At 40.1% G+C, this 20,561-nt stretch overlaps 1 protein-coding gene across 2 annotated transcripts in view; it reads right to left on the reverse strand.

Moving 5' to 3' along the window:
- Positions 1 to 20,561, reverse strand: part of ALDH9A1 (aldehyde dehydrogenase 9 family member A1) — a 30,119-nt gene that overhangs the window by 8,741 nt on the left and 817 nt on the right. For both annotated transcript variants that reach the window (XM_058539720.1, XM_058539721.1), the window contains exons 2-8: positions 19,225 to 19,370; positions 10,401 to 10,530; positions 9,519 to 9,653; positions 8,270 to 8,466; positions 7,206 to 7,346; positions 2,310 to 2,498; positions 1,316 to 1,403 (exon numbers count right to left, since the gene is read on the reverse strand). In XM_058539720.1, the coding sequence (XP_058395703.1) occupies positions 1,316 to 1,403; positions 2,310 to 2,498; positions 7,206 to 7,346; positions 8,270 to 8,466; positions 9,519 to 9,653; positions 10,401 to 10,530; positions 19,225 to 19,370 (1,026 nt within the window). The remainder of the gene's footprint in view (positions 1 to 1,315; positions 1,404 to 2,309; positions 2,499 to 7,205; positions 7,347 to 8,269; positions 8,467 to 9,518; positions 9,654 to 10,400; positions 10,531 to 19,224; positions 19,371 to 20,561) is intronic.

Here is a 20,561-nt window from a genome sequence, read left to right on the forward strand (position 1 = left end):
GAATTATACAACATAATTCAACCTATATATAGTTTTTTTCTATAATTAATAACCATTGTTTTAATTTTATAATAGTAATTATAATAATTTTATAAATATTATAGTATAAGTGTATAATTTAAAACTATAGTTTTTTAAGCCTACAAAACTACAGTATTTTATAGGGGTACTAACATACATTATAAAATGATGGAGAAAAGCACGAGAATGACAACAACCATGTCTAGAACAGTAGTCCCCCCTGAGGTAGGAGTGAAGCAAACGCGTTTGAGGACAGAAGGATGACCATATACTTGATTGTTCAAATTGGGAGATTTTTAAGATTGAAAGGAGGTGCTAAAAATTATTAAATTACATAATTTTTAAAAATATTAACATTGACAAATTATTTTTATTATATAGGTGACCTATAGCTCAAAGAAAAACACGTTCTTTACTAACTTTCTTAAGAAATGAAATTCATGACAATTTTTTTTTTCTGGTGAGGAAGATTGGCCCTGAGCTAACAGACTTTGCCGATATTCCTCTTCTCTTTTTTTTTTTTTTTTTTTGCTGAGGAAGATTAGCCCTAAGTTAACATCTGTGCCTATCTTCCTCCACTTTGTATGTGGGACACCGCCACAGCATGGCTTGATGAGTGGTACGTAGGCCTGCACCCAGCGTCCGAACCCGTGAACCATGGGCCGCCGAAGTGGAGCATGCAAACCCAACCACTACACTGCTCGACCAGCAGTGTTAATTTTTAATCAAACACGCACTTTCATTTTTTTGAGCTCCTTGCTTCCAAAAAAACACGTGAATACCCAATGAGTCCCAGGTAAACTAACACACATTGTCGTCCAAGGGGAGGGGCGGGCACATAGGAGGTTTCAAAGGTAATGGAGGTACCTTTGAAGGTAATTTCTACCTCTTAAATCTGGGTAATGGGGCACACAGTTTGCCAACCCTTGTTTTACACATATACATAGTTTATAAATATTCTTTCATATCTGACATTTAATTCAAACTGTTTAAAAGCAAACAAGAGAGGGGCCGGCCCAGTGGCACAAGCGGTTAAGTGCACGTGCTCCACTTCGGTGGCCCGGGATTTGCCAGTTCGGATCCCGGGTGCACACTGACACACTGCTTGGCAAGCCATGCTGTGGCAGCGTCCCATATAAAGTGGAGGAAGATGGGCATGGATGTTAGCCCAAGGCCAGTCTTCCTCAGCCAAAAAACAAAAAAGAGGAGGATTGGCAGATGTTAGCACAGGGCTGATCGCCTCACAAAAAATAAATAAATAAATAAAATAAAAGCAAACAAGAGGACGACATACTTAATATACAAGGTGTCATGTAATATCCATCCTTTAATTTGGGATCTTCAGGTACATACAGGTCTCCACCACACAACACTTTAGCACCCTGTCAAAAAACAAAAACAGTAAGAAAAATATGATGTATATTTTATGTTAAACATACAACCCTCAAATGCATTTCTGAAATGTTAAGTGTGTCCTGAACAAATGCATATAGCAGTCCTCCCTTATCTGTGGTTTCACTTTCCTTGATTTCAGTTACCCGCAGTCAACAGAGGTCTGAAAATATTAAATAGAAAATTCCAGAAATAAATAATTCATAAGTCTTAAATTGCACACCATTCCGAGCAGCATGATGAAATCTCACACAGTCCTGCTCCATCCCACCCAGGACGTGAATCATCCCTTTGTCCAGAGTATCCACTGTATATGTTACCTGTTCATCAGTCACATAGTAGCCCTCCCGGTTATCAGACCGACTGTCACAGTATCGCAGTGCTTGTGTTCAAGTAACCCTTATTTTACTTAATAATGGCCCCAAAGCACAAAGGTAGTGATGCTGGAAATTCTGATACACCAAAGAGAAGCCACGAGGTGCTTCTTTTAAGTGAAAAGGTAAAAGTTCTTGACTTCACAAGGAAAGAAAAAAATCACATACTGACGTTGCTAAGATCTATGGTAAGAACGAATGTCCTATCTGCGAAATTATAAAAACGGAAAAAGAAATTCATGCTAGTTGTGCTGTTGCATCTCAGGTATATATAGGAAAAAAACTTAGCATTCATAGGGTTTGATACTATCCGCAGTTTCAGGCATCCACTGGGGGTCTCAGAACATATCCCCCGCGGATAAGGGGAAACTACTGTATTTAGTCTCTCCAGTGCAAGTATAAAGCAGAACACTGCTTAGCACACGGAGAGCCAAGTAGATATTAACATGAAAAGGGCGTACTGCAAGGAACTTAGGAGGATTTACCCCAGCTCCTCGCCCCATCCCATCTCCACTTTCTCACCTGCTCCTTTGCCACTTTAATAAATCCAAGGACTCGCTCCAGGTGTGGTCGGTTGATCAGGGGACCCATCCTCGTATCTTCCAGAAGGGGATCTCCAATTTTTATCCTTTGGGTCTGTTTCACCACTTCCTCCGTGAACTTATGAAGAATTTCCTTTTGCACAAATACCCTTGTGCCATTACAACAAACCTAAAGGACAGACAAAAATTTATATGTGTGTAAGGAGGAAAAATGGGAAAGGGGGAAAAATCCAATAGCTTTAAATTTAAAAGAGACAGTATACTTTTTTAAAAGGTTAGTCCCATTTCTCAAAATTATCCCCATACTGAATAGGACCACACGTGTAATTGTGGACATACCACTCTGCAATCACAAACTGTCTGCCCTTTGAGATTAAAGTTATATCTTTTTGTTTGTTTAAATTTTCTTAAGGCCATTAATAGATCCATATGACCCACAGGACTTCTCCTAGTTCCTCATATCAGCTGCTCAATTTGGCTGCATATTTAGGAGTAGGAAGTGAGAGTGGGAGGGGAGTGAAGCGTAAAAATAGATTAAAAACTGACGGCTTGAGCCTAATAAAAACCCGAAGCACTTCAGAGTCAATGTCTGTCTCTAAAATCACAAATTATGACTATTTAGACCCTTTCCTAAACATGAACATAAATACTGTTCAAATGCTATCAGAACAGTAGAAAAGAAAAGAAAATCCAGAAATAGATCCAAGAACTCATGGACATTCAGTTTACGATTAAGGTAGAATCTCAAACCACTGGAGCAAAGATGAACTAGTAACAAATGGTGCTAGAACAACTGGCGGAAAATAAGATACAAATCTCACATCAAACACAAGAATAAACTCTAAATGTTTCAGACATCTCAATACAGAATATCAAACCATACAATTACCGAAAGAAAATACAGATGAATTCCTCTATAACCTAGGGGCAGGAAAAGGTTTTCTAACTAGTACTCAAAATCTAGATGCAATGAAAGAAAAAGACTGATGAATTTGACGAAATAAAATCAAAAATCTTTTGCCTGACAAAAACACCCTAAACGAAGCCAAGACAATTGACAAACTGGAAGAAAATATTTGCAATGTGCATCACAGATAAAGGGTAGTATCAGTAATATTTAAATAACTTCTAAAAATAGAGGGAAAGCCAAAAATAATAGTATAATACATCAAAAAGTGAACTTTACTATATGTGAACAAGAAAAAGAAAACTTTAAAAAATTGAGAGAAATGACCAGATGTTCAATATAAAACTGGACAAAAAGTATGGACAATGTACATACATACACACACGTTAAGTGGTCCTTACACCTAGAAAAGATGTTCAATCTCATTCATAATTACAGAATTGAAATTAAAACTACAATGAAATACCATTTCTTACCTCGCGAGGAAATAGGCACACATATATTGTTAACAGGCAGGAACACAAATTGGTCCAACCCATTTGGAGGAGCATTTGGCACAATCTTACAAAATTACATATGCACTCAATGTCAGTAATCATTAGGGAAATACAAATCACAACCACAGTGAGACACCATTTCACATCCACTATGACAGCTACTATCAAAAAAACAGAAAATAACAAATATTGGCAAGGATGTGGAGAAACAGGAACCCTTGTGCATTGCTGGTGGTAATGTAAAATGATATAGCTGCTGTAGAAAACAGTACAGCAGTTTTTTAAAAAATTAAACATAGAATTACCATATTATCTAGCAATTCCACTTCTGGGTATATAGCCCAAAGTAGTGAAAGCAGGGACTTGAACAGATATTTGTACCCCAATGTTCCTAGCAGCATTATTCACAATAGCTGAAAGATATAATAGCCTAAAATGCCCACTGGTGGATGAATGGATAAAGAAAATGTAGTACACACACACAACGGAATACTATTCTGTCTTAAAACGGAAGGAAATTCTGCTACATGCTACAACATAGATGGACCTTAAAGACATACTGCTAAGTGAAATAAGCCAGACACAAAAGGACAAACACTGTATTATTCCACTTATATGAGGTACCTAGCACAGTCAAATTTATATAGACAGAAAGTAGAATAGTGGTTACCAGCGACTGGGAGAAAGGGAGAATGGGGTTATTGTTTAATGGGTACAGAGTTTCGATCCTGTAGGATGAAGAGTTCTGGAGATGTATGGTAGTGATGGCTGCACAACAATGTGAATGTACTTAATACCACGGAACTGTACACTTAAAAATGGTTAACATGGCCAATTTTATGTTATGTATATTTTACGACAAAAAATGGCCACAAAAAATTACATATACATTTACCACTTCTAGGAATTTACTCTGAAAGTATATCGCCAACAATATGAAAATACACATGCATGAGGTTATTCACTGCAGCACTGTTTGTAATCACAAAATACTGGAAACAGCCTCAATGCCCACACAAAAGAGTAGTTGGATAAATTATAACAGCTGCACAATGAATTATACCATGCAGCTGTAAAAAAGAATGAAGAAGTTTTCTACGAAATGAAATGGAGTGATTTACAGGATACAGTAGGTGAAGAAAGCAAAGCACAAAAGAGTGCCTCTAATAGCTATCTTTTGTGAGTAAGAAAGAGGGGAAATAAGAAATATACAAGTACTTGCTCATTTGTGTAAAAAGAAACTCAGGCAGGAAAATCAGAAACAAATTAGGTTGGCTACGTACAGGACGTGGATAGGAATGGTGAGAAGAAAGAGAATGGGATTGGGGTAGAAGGAATGGGGAGGACTGCCATTTCTGTGTGCCTTTTTTGTAAAATTCTGACATTTAGAACCATGTTAGTATTTCACCTAATCAACATAAATAAATTTTTAAAATAAGCCAGGATGGGGGAAAATAAACCCAAAATGAAATACACATAGAAACAAATTTGTTATTTAAAATGAATATCATAACCATATTGCAGGGGTGGCAAAAGAAGAACTAACCCAAGTAACTTATGAACGTAGAATTTTAACTATAGTCATTCACCACATGATGATGTTTCGGTCAACGACAGACCGCACATACGACAGTGGTCCCATAAGATTAGTACCATATAGCCTAGGTGTGTAGTAGGCTACACCATCTAGGTTTGTGTAAGTACACTCTATGATGTTCACACAATGATGAAATCACCTAACGATGCATTTCTCAGAACGTATCCTCGTCGTTAAGCAACGTATGACTGTATACCCCTCAGACTAAAGACAAAAAGAACTGAAAAGTCTTTGAACTCTAGTCAGAAGGCTTATTTTTCACAGAGGTGTAGGTTCACAAATCTGAAACTATTATAAATGGGATTGAGCAATTAAATACATATATTGTGGATAATGGAAGCCAAATTTCTGTCAGAGAAGGAAATTATAAACATGAAAGGGAGGAGGCTAAAATAAACTCTGTAGTATTGGAATGATTGGAAATATCTGTATGAACTTGAGGTTATTAATATAGACAGATACAGAAATAGATGTGTATGGGGGGGTATGTGTGTGTGTTTATCCACGTACATACACATATGCAAACGTATTTCCTAGCTCTGGCCTTTGAGAGGGCCTAGAAGCAGTGATACCCCAGTAGCAATGAATATACCTGGCACCCAGATCTTGGTTGTGAAATACTGTTTACCACCAAATGGAACCAGGGCTCCTTAGAGAAATGGCTGATTCCGAGCTTGGCCAGGAAGAGTACAAGATGTGTCTAGAATACCTTGCTGTTCTAGACATGTGCCAGGAAGTAAAAAAGTGCTCAAAGAATAACGATACATCAAAAGGTCACAGAAAGGCGCTCCCACTAGCAAAATCTGCAATTATTTGAGCATCAAAATAAATAATGATAGTAATGGGTTATAACCCACAGAATAAAATAGGAATCTATGGGTCCATACTGACATAAATAAACTAATGAAAAACAAACAGGGAGAAGGGAAAGTTCTTTCTTACAATAGATAGTGAACTAAATAAATGTAGAAGGAATAACAGAATTGGAAAATCACCATTTGGTGACCACCGTAATAAAAACTGTTTCCAGCAAAAATCATCAAAGGATGTTAAAAGTGGTGGGTGAAAGTTTGATGAGAACAGGATAGTCTCGCACTATCTCCATGATACTTATTAACCACAAAGGAAGAAACAGTAACTTTGCAGTCAAGACACAACCTAAGCAAGTGATCAAAGTTAACACAGCTGAGACGGACAAAACACTGCTTTTGTGCTGTTTTTGCCAAAAATGCATAACCTGAATCTAATCAAAAGGAAATACCAGACAGACCCAAAATGAGGGATATTCCACAAAATAAATGACCTGTACTCTTCAAAAATGTCAAGGTTCTGAAAGATAAGAATGACTGAAGAATTGTTCCAGAGTAAAAGAGATTTAAAGAGACATGACACTAAATGTACTGTATCTTCCTGGATTAGATCTCGGACCAGAAAAAAAAACCGTTCTCTCTACTAAACGATATTAGTCAAGCAAATAGGAAAATGTGAATAAGGACTGTGGATTGAGTAATAGTACTATGTTAAGTTATTGATTTTACTGAGTGTATTGCGCTTATGTACGAGAATGCGCCTGTTTTCAGGGAATACACATAAGTATTTCAAGGTTAGGAATCTTACACCTGCAACTTTCAAACAGTTCAGAAAAAATTTAATATGCATGTGTACACATAGACAGATAAACAGAATGACAAAGTGAATGTGATGAAATGTTAACATTTGAGGAACCTGGTTCAAAGGTTCAAAGGGAATTCACTGTATTATTTGTGCAACTTTTCTATAAGTCTGCAATTATTTCTAAATAAAAAGCTTTAAAACAGGCTGTTGGATGAATGGGTGGAGATTCTTTTTAAACTATTTCCCCAGACAAGTACACACCTCGCCTTGTGTGAGGAAGTTGGCCATCAGTGCCCCCTTCACAGCATTCTCCATATCACAGTCTGAGAAGATGATCAGTGGAGATTTGCCTCCAAGTTCCAAGGTGACAGGCTTGATTCCTTTAGCTGACATCTCTATGATCTTATAGAACAAGAACAAAAGCATTCAGAAGAAGTTTAACACAAATGAGATGACATGCTAGGTTAACTAGACCCTGAGCTTCCACAGTCATCTTGAATTATGAAGCCTTGTTCTTCTCAATACACTCTGCCCTTCATCTATTTAAAATATTCTTGGGCCGGCCCCGTGGCTTAGCGGTTAAGTGCACGCGCTCCACTGCTGGCAGCCCGGGTTCGGATCCCGGGCACGCACCAACGCACCGCTTCTCCGGCCATGCTGAGGCCGCGTCCCACATACAGCAACTAGAAGGATGTGCAGCTATGACGTATATACAACTATCTACTGGGGCTTTGGGGGAAAAAAAATAAGAAAAAAAAAAAATTAATTAATTAATTAATTAAAATATTCTTTTCTGGGACACTGAAGAGAGTCCACAGAACTGCACTTGACATTCTGAAGAGGGAATTCATTTTAAAAATACTGTCAATTCACCTGACAGTCATGGGCAGAAACTCTTTCGAATTACTGTTCCTGTGTTCAAGGCTGCCAGTGCTCAGAGCACAAATTAAGATCAAAACAATGAATCTGAAATAAACTGAGAAAACACTCTTCTTTCTGAGGTGGCTGCTATAGATGAGGTAAGTCATCAAACAAAAGAAGTGGCCGCCCAGGCCCTGCACTCTCAGACACAGGGAGGAAATGATGACTTCCATCCCCACCGGGCCTAACACCAGTCTGCTGCGCCAATCATCCCCAGTGTGTTCCCCTCCCCCCTTCACACTTTTAAAGTACACTTCAGCCCTTTGCCCAATAATACCTATAGACCCCTCCCAGAACAAGCTAGGTAAGATCAGAAGAGAAGCCTCCAACACATACTCTGGGTAGGCCTGACGCTGCCGTATCTAGATGCCATTTGTGTTAACCTATACTGGGTTTATCTTCACCTTTGTGCCAGTGGGCACACTTCCAGTGAAGGAGACTTTGGCCACATCATGATGCTGACACAGAAACTGGCCTGTGGCAGCCCCTCCTTGCACCACGTTGAAGAGCCCAGGAGGCACACCAGCCTCGGTATAGATTCCAGCCAGCAGCAGTGCAGACACAGGCGTGAAGGGAGAAGGTTTAAAGACCATGGCGTTACCTGGATAAACCGAAGACACAAACACAGAAAGATTTTCTAAGACTGGTGATCCCCTGAGGACAGAGCTAGAGGACAAGTCAAGAACAACTCCAACTGTTTCCTGTCCCCCCATCAAATCCTGGGCCAAAAATGTTACTAATAAGTGAATGTATCTTGTTCTTCCCACCTTGGTTTCTCTCATTAAACAGACCCCAAGCCACACACTTGCCCGTTCTCAACCACTGACACCTTATGCTTGCACATCTAGACCTTTTCACATGGATCATCCCATTTGGCACTCCCCACAGCAGTATGAAGAAGGTGTGATTAGCCCCATTTTATAAAAGTTGAAACTGAAGACCAGAAAAGTTAACTAATTTGATGAGAGTCCCCAAAGCTAGTGACTTAATTCTACCTCTCCTCTATCACACAGGAATATGCAAAACGAAGAAGAACATGAAGTGGCAAAAAGAAAAAAGCTTACATTTCAGTACAGTGTCATAATAGTAATGCTTTTTTAACCTTACAGTTTTTTCTGAGATATAATAAATCATCTTTTCCCACAGATTCTTCTCTTTAAATAGGATGAGAAAACTTTTTAAGTCAATCAGCCAAAGCTTCTCTGATGGAAATCTTGTTTATCATCTCTCTTAAGACACAAATGAGGGAGGAAGTTTGTCTTCTGCTTTCTAAAAGTCAAACTTCTGTGCTACCTCTACACGGAAATTCATGTCCAGAATTCTTGCCCAGAAAGGAAGAGAACTTACGAGTAGCAGAAATCTAATTCGATTTGACAGTAAAAAAAATAAGACCTCCAATATCAAAATTAATGTTCTCCTCTCCACAAACAAAAATAAATTAGATAAATAAAAACAGGAATATACAGACATGATCTGTGTGCATGACCTACACAGTAAGCTTCCTAAGGGGCAGGGCAGGAATGAAACCATGCCCTCTGAGGCTCTGTATGGCCACGGCAGGCCCCTTCTGATGTGAAATATACGTGTGGGGGGAGAGGGAGGTGAGGGAAGGAGAATGGATGGCTCACAAGTGGAGGAATAATTCATTCTTACCACAAGCTAAAGCTGGAGCAGACTTCCAGCAGGCAATCTGGAAGGGGTAGTTCCACGCTCCTATGCCCACACACACGCCGAGTGGTTCTCTTCTGGTATAACCAAAGGATCCGCCTGGGAGCTGGATATGTTCACCTAAGGGGAAGAGAGGAGTCAAGAAGAATGCAGTACTGCTTTCCTAAGACTTCACCAACCCCTGTACTCCAGTCGAGCAGCCTCCTTGCTGCTCCCAGTACAGCAGGCTCCCCTCGTCTCCACTCTCTTGTTCATTCTAGTCATTCTGACACTGCTTCTGCACATTCTCTCCACATAAAGAATCCTATCTAGCCTTCAAACCCATGTCCATTCAACTTAATATAATTTTCCAAAAATCTACTGAGCGTCCAATAGGTAACCTAGATGAAATGAAATGGAAATGATGGGAGACTCAATAGCAGAAGAGTCTGAGGACCCCAAAACCTCAGACTTCTGGCTCCCAACAGCCCTCCTGGACCCTGCTAAGCCATCCAACATGAACTGTTGTAAACTTCATAAATAGTCAAAGAAAATTTCTTGCTAAATAGGTAAAACTAGTAAATATGATGCACTCACTGATTCTTACAAGAACTGGTTTCTCAACAACTTGGTCTAAAGCTCAGGTACCAGGCTAGGTGCTTCATATACCTTATCTCATTTAAGCCTTATAATAATCAAGGAGATAGGGATTACTATCTCCATTAAATAGGAAAGATAAAGTAACTCCCAGGGTCACCCAAGCAGAGAGTGATGAACCTAGAATTTTAATCCAGGCCTGTCTTAAACCCAAATCTTTACCCTTCACCATTAGGCTTTGCTCTTCTGCCTCCTTGTCAGCTGCTCACAGAAGGCCAGGCGAGGGCTTACCAGCCATGGATCCAGCCAAGCCTGCATAGTACTCCAGGCACTGCCAGGAAACGTCAATGTCCAGGCGGGCCTCGAAGATGGACTTGCCATTGTTGATGGTCTCCATGGTGGCGATGTCATCCCTCCGTTCCTTTGGGTAAAACAGAAGACTAGATTTAAGACGTATTACCATACACCTCAACATATTCAACACTCAAACAGAATACACTGCCCAATTTTAAAAACAGAAACAGCCTGCATTTTAAATGAAAATAAAAGAAATGGTAGGGTTACATTTGGAAGAGAGATAAAAGCTTATTGCTAAACAGCAGCCCTGTTCTCCCTCTCATGTTAATTGTCACGGATTTAAGACCAATACCTCATTTCAAGGTCTGTTAGAAAAGGCGAGTTTTGAGAAATGAATATTATATATGTATATGTGTATAAACATGTATATATATGTGCACATATGCTTTCATGTATACAGTAAGAAAGAACAGTCCTTAGGGAAATTACACAAAATAGCCAGACAATTAGCATTTAAGAGCTTATATACATGCATGGCTTTAACTCACCCAAAGAAAAGTCATCACTAAGCAATTTTAATTATCTCAAAATCATAAGATAATTATTTTCTAATGCTCATCAATTCTCTTTTCAAATACTGTTTCCGACTGTAGCCTACACAACTTAGAGACGCTAGAGATGGTCCAGGGAACAACAAAAAGGTTTAGGAAATTAGACCTAAAAGAAAAGCTAAGTAATGCCTCTTTTACCAACGATGACGAAAGAATTGAATGTAAAGAATTAAATATATAAGAAATAGATATTTGCTCTTATGGATCTAATTTAAAATAAATATTAGGGTCAATATCTGAACATACATATAAGATGAATCAAACAATTGACAGGAAGAAGCATTCTCTTCTTAAAACCAAGAAGCAGCAAGGCTGACCAGAAGCAAAATGAAATGGCAACAGAAATTAACACAAGCATCTATCCACAGTACAAATCTCAGAAAAGACGGGAGTAGGCAGATAAAAATCAATATGAACTATAGGCAAGGACAGTTTGATAGTGAGATTTGGAGATGCTCTATTTCTACAAAGACCAGAGGTATAAAGTGCTTTGATTCATTCATTCCACATTCATTACTAAGGAAAAAAAGTATAGAGCCAGTCTCTGCCTTCAAAGAATTTACTTCTAAAACAGGAAGTTAGTAAGTTCTAAATAAATTACTAAATAGTCATGTTCCTTCAGAAAGGATAATTTTTTCACATTCAAAAGGGGTCTAGGGCCAGCCCCGTGGCTTAGCGGTTAAGTGCGCGCACTCGGCCCGGGTTCGGATCCCGGGCGCGCACCGACGCACCGCTTCTCCGGCCATGCTGAGGCCGCGTCCCACATACAGCAACTAGAAGGATGTGCAACTAGATGTGCAACTATCTACTGGGGCTTTGGGGGGAAGAATAAATAAATAAATAACAGAAAAAAACAAAAGGGGTCTAAATTAAATTGTCTTTTAAACTCAACTCACTTTGTCTTTCCCTGATTCTATACTCACCAAAACAACTTTTTAACAATTAACTTGTTTCCCAGTTATACTGATACCGGAAACAGGGTACCTAGAGGGGAAACAAGCATCAGTTCTTAAACCAGGTATAAATTCTTCCCCATCCTTGAATTTGTTGAGTACGATTAACATGAAACAGTTTTCCAAAGGCGGGATCAACCATGAGCGGCTTAAACTTCATTTCTAGAATGCAAGAGGGGAACTAGAGCCTAAAGAGGAAGTAAGTACCGATTCATTAACCGGCATGAAGAAATTCATGGAACAGTATACTGCATTCCAAACACACGAAGAAATATTAAACTGGCAAAAGTGAAACGCTGCTGGCTTCCATGTGACACACGATGAAGACAGGAAGTAACCAGTGACGATCACTGCAAAACCTTGGACTATTTACTAAGAATAGGAAGTTTTATTTTCTTGAGATTTTTTTTTTTCCCTTGGTAAACAATGGATAGGCAATTAGCTTTGAGGACTATTTCAAGGTTTCAACTCTCAGAGAAAATTCAATTGACTGGCTGGTCTCTTGAGATTTTTCCTGTCTCATTCTATCATCCTTTACCTTCACAGAAAAGGTCTTTTGGTATATCATAAAAGGATCATTAAAAATGTCCCTGACAAAAACTAACAAGGAGTCCAAGTGGGTCTCTAACAACAGTTAATATTGCTTTAGGGAAAATGGGATTCCTTTACCCTCCTGGAATTAGGAGGGCAGAGGGAGAAGGGGTAAACAACATACATTTCCTGCCCTAATACTACAAGAGCAATCACAGAATAAGATTGTCCACCACACCACGTAGTGCTACAAGTATTTCTTGGGAAACACGTGCCTTGTGTCTAACCCTGTCCTCCTCTATACCACCCTCCTTCACAACGTGACCCAAGCAGGTGTCCACCTGGATAAAAGATAAGAAACAAAGGGCAGGCGCCTGGCCTCCCGCCTTCACTTCACACCCCTCAGCAGGCCCAGTGTCTAGTTTTTATAAGATAGCCATATGAGCAAAGACACACTCATCAGAACCCTGACAAGCCCTAAGCCCCTGCTTGCTTCAAGAGGCAGAGCTGAGTAAGAAAGTCACAGGCTTCAAAGCCTAACAGACCAGCTCTTACACTTCCTAGTGACATAATACCTTAGACAAGCTATTTAACCTTTCTGAGTTTGCTTCCTCATTTGTCAGCTAAGTAAAATAACAGCTACATTTCAAGATGTTTTTGATAATTAAATACAATTATGTATGAAAAGCATTTTGCACATAGTAGAAATTTTTTTAAAAAGGTAACCCACTTGTATTCAGTACTAACTGCATAAAGCCTTACACCTGCTTACAAGCAATGGACAAGCGTTTGTTTCACCTTTGATAACTTCACAACCTTCACTAAGATCCTTTACTCTGGTCTCCCCACCGTCCTGAAGTGTGCTACACATTCTCCTTATATCTAACTCATTTTCCCCTTCGCCCTCAGAGGAGGAACGTGCTATTGGGAGAGAAATAGGGAAAATAATTGTTTTATGGGAGTAATGCTAAATTTCAACAAAGGAGAAAGGTTATCATCAATTATAGTCTAAGGCTCACATCCAACATAATCAATGGAGATTTCAAAAACGAAAAAAGGGAGAGAGGGAGGAAAGAAAGAAGGAAGAAAGGAAGACAGCCAGGCAGGCCATTTGCTCAGGGACATTAAGAGTCTGAAGGGCAAAGAAAGCAACAAACCAATAATAACAATACAACCTATTAAATGCTACAGATATAAGTTTGTGGGGCAAGAGAAACAAAGGAAAAGCACCAAACTCAGCCTAGGAAGGTGAGGGAAAGTTGGCTAAGGATGATGAAGCTGGAGAACCCTCCAAGGAGCACAGTGTCACAGCATGTACAAAAGTCTGGGATGTGAGGGAACACACACGGCAGAGGAAGAGGAGCCGGCGGTGCAGGACCACTGGGGCTCATGGTGTGCGAGAAGGTGAAGGAGACGAGGCTGAAGAAACAAGGGTCTGATCCAGAAGGGCCTGATGGGCCATGTAAGGAGGGGAGGGCCATCGGCAGTTTTACCCAGGGAGTGCCGCGATCAAATGTGCACTTTTAGGAAGATCCCTCTGGTGGTGGACTAAAGATGGACTGACCCACGGTAGGGCTGAAGGCAAGTGGATATTCTACATACACAATCTTTTCTTTATGTAAATAGTGTTGTCATAGTTTTAAATAACATCTTCTCTCTCCTTTTAAGCCAAACAATAGCTACTCTCATAAGGAGACTCCAAGGGAGAAATGATCGGGGCCTGCCAGTAAGATCTTTATAATCTGGCAAAAGTACCAAAAGACTCAGAGTAAAAAGGAGAACATAAGACTAACGAACATACAAAAAAAATGTTCATTTTCACTAAGAATCAATGGGCTTCCAGCTAAGGTGGAGTAACAGGGACCAGATTTACCCCGTGCTGTAAGCTACTGAAAACACCAAATACAATACATGAAACAACAATTTTCAGACACTGGACATCTGGCAGCTCAGGACAGTGATCCCTGAAGGAAACAAATGAAGCGAGCCTTACAACTGCGCCATCTTACTGCCTGGAAAGGTCACAGAGCAGCGAGGAAGCCTTAGGTGGGGTGCAGCAGATACCCTGCATTGAGGAGACAGCTTGGGAGATTGGGGAGTGTATGATCATGACAGTCTGCAAGGCTGAGCATGGGGAAGAAGAGAGTTGCACAGAAAGAGAACCGCAGAGGTCCCCGTACTGATCAGCGTGAGGAAACTACCCAAGGCCAAGAAAAGAACTAACCAAGCAGAGAAGGTGAAAAAAGTCCCCAGAACTCACATAGGGCCAGGAATAGTTCATGTTCTACCAGCCAGGGAGAGAAAAACCTCACTAATACACAGAGCATCGGATTAAGTATTCAGAAGGGTACTCAGTAGTGGGGCAAAATTAGCTGCTCTGGGCACACCTAATAAAGGATAAAAAGCAAGCCTCGCAAGGATCACACTGATTCCAAGTAACTTCACTGTGTCCCAGAACACAGCTTAAGAATATTTTTTAGGGGCCAGCCCGATGGTGCAGTGATTAAGTTCACATGCTTCACTGAGGGCAGCCCAGGGTTCGCAGGTTCGGATCCCGGGCATGGACCAACACACTGCTTGTCAAGCCATGCTGTGGTGGCATCCCATACAAAGTAGAGGAAGATGGGCACAGATGTTAGCCTAGGGCCAATCTTCCTCAGCAAAAAGAAGAGGACAGGCAATGGATGTTAGCTCAGGGCTAATCTTCCTCACACACACACACAAAAAAAAGAGGAAGATTGGCACAGATGTCAGCTCAGCGAAAATCTTCCTCAAGCAAAAAGAGGAAGACTGGCAACAGATGTTAGCTCAGGGCCAATCTTCCTCACCAAAAACCAAAAAGAATATTTTTTAAAGTACAAGAATATTCAGCAACCAATAACATAAAATTCACGATATCTAGTGATCAAAAATTATCAGGCATGCAAAAAGTAGGAAAGTTATATAACAATTAACCAGGAGGAAAAACAAATCAATAGAAACAGATCCAGAAATGATAGATGACAGAATTAGTATACAAGAAGATTAAACGTTATTATAACTACATTCCATGTGTTCAAGGAGGCAGAGGAAAACCTGAGCATGTTAAGCAGAGACATGGAAGATATAAAAAAAACACAGGGCCGGCCCCGTGGCTTAGTGGTTAAGTGCGCGCGCTCCGCTGCTGGCGGCCCGGGTTCGGATCCCGGGCGCGCACAGACACACTGCTTCTCCGGCCATGCTGAGGCCACGTCCCACGTACAGCAACTAGAAGGATGTGCAGCTATGACATGCAACTATCTACTGGGGCTTTGGGAGGAAAATAAATAAATAAATAAAATCTTTAAAAAAAAAAAAAACAAAACACAGAAAGACCCAAGGTGAACTTCTAGAGATGAAAAATACACTGGATGGGATTAACAGCAGATTGGACACTTTGAAGAAAAGACTGGTGAACTTGGGGCATAACAATGGAAATTATACAAAACAAAACACAGAGGAAAAAAACTTGAAAAAAAAAAAAATGAACAGATGGGGCTGGCCTGATGGTACAGTGGTTAAGTTTGCACACTCCACTTTGGCGGCCCAGGGTTCTCGGGTTTGGATCCATGTGGACCTACACACCGCTCATCAAGCCATGCTGTGGTGGCATCCCACACACAAAACAAAGGAAGATCGGCAAGATGTTAGCTCAGGGCCAATCTTCCTCAAGCAAAAAGAGGAAGACTGGCAAGAGATGTTAGCTCAGGGCAATCTTCCTCACCAAAAAAAAAAAAAAAAAAAAAAAAATGAACAGAGCTGGGCCGGCCCCGTGGCTTAGCGGTTAAGTGCGCGTGCTCCGCTGCTGGCGGCCCGGGGTTCGGATCCCGGGCGCGCACTGACGCACTGCTTCTCCGGCCATGTTGAGGCTGCGTCCCACATACATCACCTAGAAGAATGCGCAGCTATGACAAACAACTATCTACTGGGGCTTTGGGGGGAAAATAAATAAATAAATAAAATCTTTAAAAAAAAAGAACAGAGCATCAGTGAGCTGTAGGATAGCTTCAAGCAGTTCATTATCTGTGTAATTGGAGGTCCTGAGGGAGAAGAGATAGAAGAGGGGGCAGAAAAAATATCTGAAGAAATAATGGCAAAATTTTTTCCAAATTTAATGAAGCTATAAATTTACAGATTCAAGATCAATAAACCACAAACAAAACAAATGTGAGAAAAACTGCATCAAAAGACATAATAATGAAATTGCTTAAAACCAGTGATAAGAAAAATCTTAAAAGCAGCCAGAGGGGAAAAACACATTACATACAGAGGAACAAAAATAAGAATGACAGGAGACTTCTCTTCCGAAACAACACAAGCCAGAAGACAGCAGCATAACATATTTAAAGTACCGAAAGAAAAACTGTCAACCTAGAATTCTATACCTAGAATCCTTTGAAAAATGAAAGCAAAAGACTTTTCTGACATACGAAAGCTGAAAGAACATGCTGAAGAAATTTCTTCAAGCAGCAAAAAAAATGATACTAGATGGAAATCTGGGTCTACTCAGAGAAATGAGGAGCAGTAGAAATGGTAAAAATGTGGGGAAATCTAAAATATTTTTACCTTATTTTAAAATTCTTTTAAAAAAATAATTGACTGTGTATAGTAAAAAAAAATAAAAATAAAAAAATAAAAAGGAAGAGGTAAAGAACTGTAGATCTTGATTAACTAGAAAAATCACTAAAAGAAATACCTGAGGGCTATGACTGTAGGTTGTGGTCAGAGGACGGGATTTGCTCATTATGGAATGATTTTGGGTGAAAGCAGAGCCAGGGCATGAGTATCAGACAGCAGCTTTACAGAAAGGTAGTAATACACCTTTGACTAATAAAATAATATATAGATCTTAAAGGAAATGGCGAGGGGCGAATTAAAAGGCAAAGAAAATATCAGACAGAGTCCATTTCAGAGCAAAAAAATATTATTAGATATTATTCAGGATAAAAAAGTCATTTCAGGGCTGGCCCAGTGGCGCAAGCGGTTAAGCACGAGCGCTCTGCCACGGCAGCCCGGTGTTCGCCGGTTCAGATCCCAGGCATGCACCGATGCACCACTTGTCAAGCCATGCTGTGGCGGCGTCCCATATAAAGTGGAGGAAGATGGGCATGGATGCTAGCCCAGGGCCAGTCTTCCTCAGCAAAAAGAGGAGGATTGGCAGATGTTAGCTCAGGGCTGATCTTCCTCACACACACACAAAAAAAGTCATTTCATAATCATAAAGGGGCCAATTCTTAAGAAGAGACAACAACTCTAAATGCTTATGCACTAGGAAAAAGTAAAAGACAAAATCAAAATAAATTATCAGCTTTGTTATCACTTTTGGTCTATCAAATTAAAAATAAATTTTTAACAATAGAGGAAAACGCTTCGTTGGGAGAAAATTCTCCACGTATACTTTGACATTTCTGCGTGGTCCAGGCTTTCGAAGCAAAGGACACTGGCAAGCTGATTGAAAAGCAAAGGCCTTAGAAGGCAGAGCTAGTGTCTCCCCATAGATAGAGACTCGGGAGAGATGTGGACATATAAAGCTCTCTTCTTCCCATTCTGGAGACATTTGCTTACATTCCAGGGTAATATACCTAGTGACACCTTACCCCCTAACCCTGGAAGAGATTTGCTTCATGAGTAATCTCTCTCTCCAGAGGAAAGGATGGGCAGATGTGACAGCAGCTCCTATATAGGCTGAGTCTCGTAATTTTAGGGCTCCTCTCCTGCTGTGCAACCCACAGCGTGCAACAGGGTAACACTTGGCTCTTACTGCATCAACCCGTTAGGACTGGGGCTCAGAAAACTAGTGCCAAGGTATTGCTCTGGCCGCTGCATCATGCTGTGAGTAATAAACCATCTTTTTCTCTAATCCAGAAAGCCTCATGTCTCCTGTCAGAATACAGATACACCTTTGCAAGTAGGGTAACTCTCACTCTTCACAGTTTCTGATTTAACACTTATGAGAAAAAAAATCACCACAGTCCCACCATCAGAGATATTCATGATTCATCTTTTGGTGTATATCCTTCCAAATTTCCTAATTTTTTGTAATAAGCATCTAACACTTTTGCTTTTTTTTTTTTATAATTTTATTTATTTTTTCCCCCAAAGCCCCAGTAGATAGTTGTATGTCATAGCTGCACATCCTTCTAGTTGCTGTATGTGGGACGACGCCTCAGCATGGCCAGAGAAGCAGTGCGTTGGTGCACGTCCAGGATCCGAACCCGGGCCACCAGCAGCAGAGTGCGCGCACTTAACCGCTAAGCCACGGGGCCGGCCCTACTTTCGCTTTTTAAAACTGCAAAAAGTTTAACTTTGTTTTTTAAGAGGGATACATCTAAGAATCTACGAAATCTTCCCAGGCAATTAAGGTACAAAATAAACCTGAAAAAGAAAGACAAGAGTCATCAGAGAAAAAATAAAAAGAAACAAGGACGAATAGTTAAAAAGAAAAGGAGACAAGCTACAAAGGATACCTTATAACTCAGACAAAGATGGAAAAGAAAAACCGCCACGGTGAGGTCACCAAGAGCCAAGATCCATACGGGAATTACTGAATGAAATGTTTTATATACCAAGGTGAGTATATGGAAACGTTTTTTGATTTCATTAGGTATAATCTAATAGTGCATAAAGTGTAACTGCAAGTCATCACCAAGAACCCTCAGAGCAATGCAAGAGGACTCTTCTGGAAGAGAATAAATTAAAACATACCCTTATGATCCTGGCAGCCTCCAAGAGGACTCGACAACGCTCCATGCCAGATTTTTGACTCCATATTTTAAAGGCAGCCTTTGCCTCTTGAACAGCCAAATTTACTTCCTTTTCTCCAGAACAGGTGAAAGTAGCTATCACTCGGCCTGTAAGGATGGGGAAAGTCAGTTTTCTCAAACTGTTGTCACACATTAAAGTATTTCGTATCCAAATTTCCTTTTAGTAATCCCCTTCTTGTTTCTAAGTATGGTTTGATTTAGTAACCACCCCTATACCAGCAGTTCTTAACTCTATTTTGGGGTCATTGACCCCTTTAAGAATCTAATAAAAGTTGCACACTTCTCTCCAGAAAAATGTAGTTAACCATATCACAGAATTACAGAGAGATCATGTTCCTTGCCCTAAGCACACCATGAACTTCGAGTTAAGAATCCGTGACCTCATCTATTTTATTTACAGCTGGGTTTACTAACATTAACTTCCTATCAATTATTTTCCAAACTTCCTTAACAATGTTTGAGAACGTCAAGGGTCTTGCACAATCAAAGTTGAAAGTACTCAGTCTCCTGGGTTATGAACTCTGATTTTTAATCCCTGGTCAATGTTCTATATAGGCTATATCAGACTACTAGTACTTGATGAATATTGGCTAATAAACAGCAATATCAGGAAAACATATCCTAAAAGCAAGAAAAATTTTTTCTCAAATATAAAAAAAATCCAGTCTCTCCTTTTCTTACTCCAACCTTATTCCCTATCCCTATTCTGGGGCAAAATATGAAATGATCAGGTCTTCTAGACCTGAGAGTTGTGACTGACTCTACCAACAAAAACTCCTTAAGTATGTAAAGTCAGCAGTCCCTTTCCCCCTCCCACAACAACTCCTGGGGCTCTGCATTTTCCAGAGAGATTTCACAAACCTGCAACTTCTGTTACAAACTTGAACAGCCAGTTGGTAAAGGCAGTGGCTAAGGATCACACACATTGTAGGTAATTAAAATAAACAGCATTTTTTCTTTCTCTTGTATCAGTATGCGGCTGGGAGACAAAGAGACTGTCTCCTCCTCAAGGAGAGCGGGGAGATCTCTGAGGCCCTGCCTGCTCTGACAAGTGACTGCTCTCTGGTTTAGTATGATGGGTCAATCCTAAATTCTCCAGTTCTGGTTTGCACAAAACATTTACATTTTTCTCCCCACAAATATTCCATAAAACTCTGCAAAACAAACACAAAACCAAATCAAAACAAAAACCACTTTCTCCTTAGCTTTGTGATCTTCAGAGTTCCCAGAGCAGATCCAGGGCCTAGGGTGCTTGGCACACACTAAGCACTGGATAAA

Source organism: Diceros bicornis, chromosome 4, assembly GCF_020826845.1.
Source record: "Diceros bicornis minor isolate mBicDic1 chromosome 4, mDicBic1.mat.cur, whole genome shotgun sequence".
Taxonomy (NCBI): Eukaryota; Metazoa; Chordata; class Mammalia; order Perissodactyla; family Rhinocerotidae; genus Diceros; species Diceros bicornis.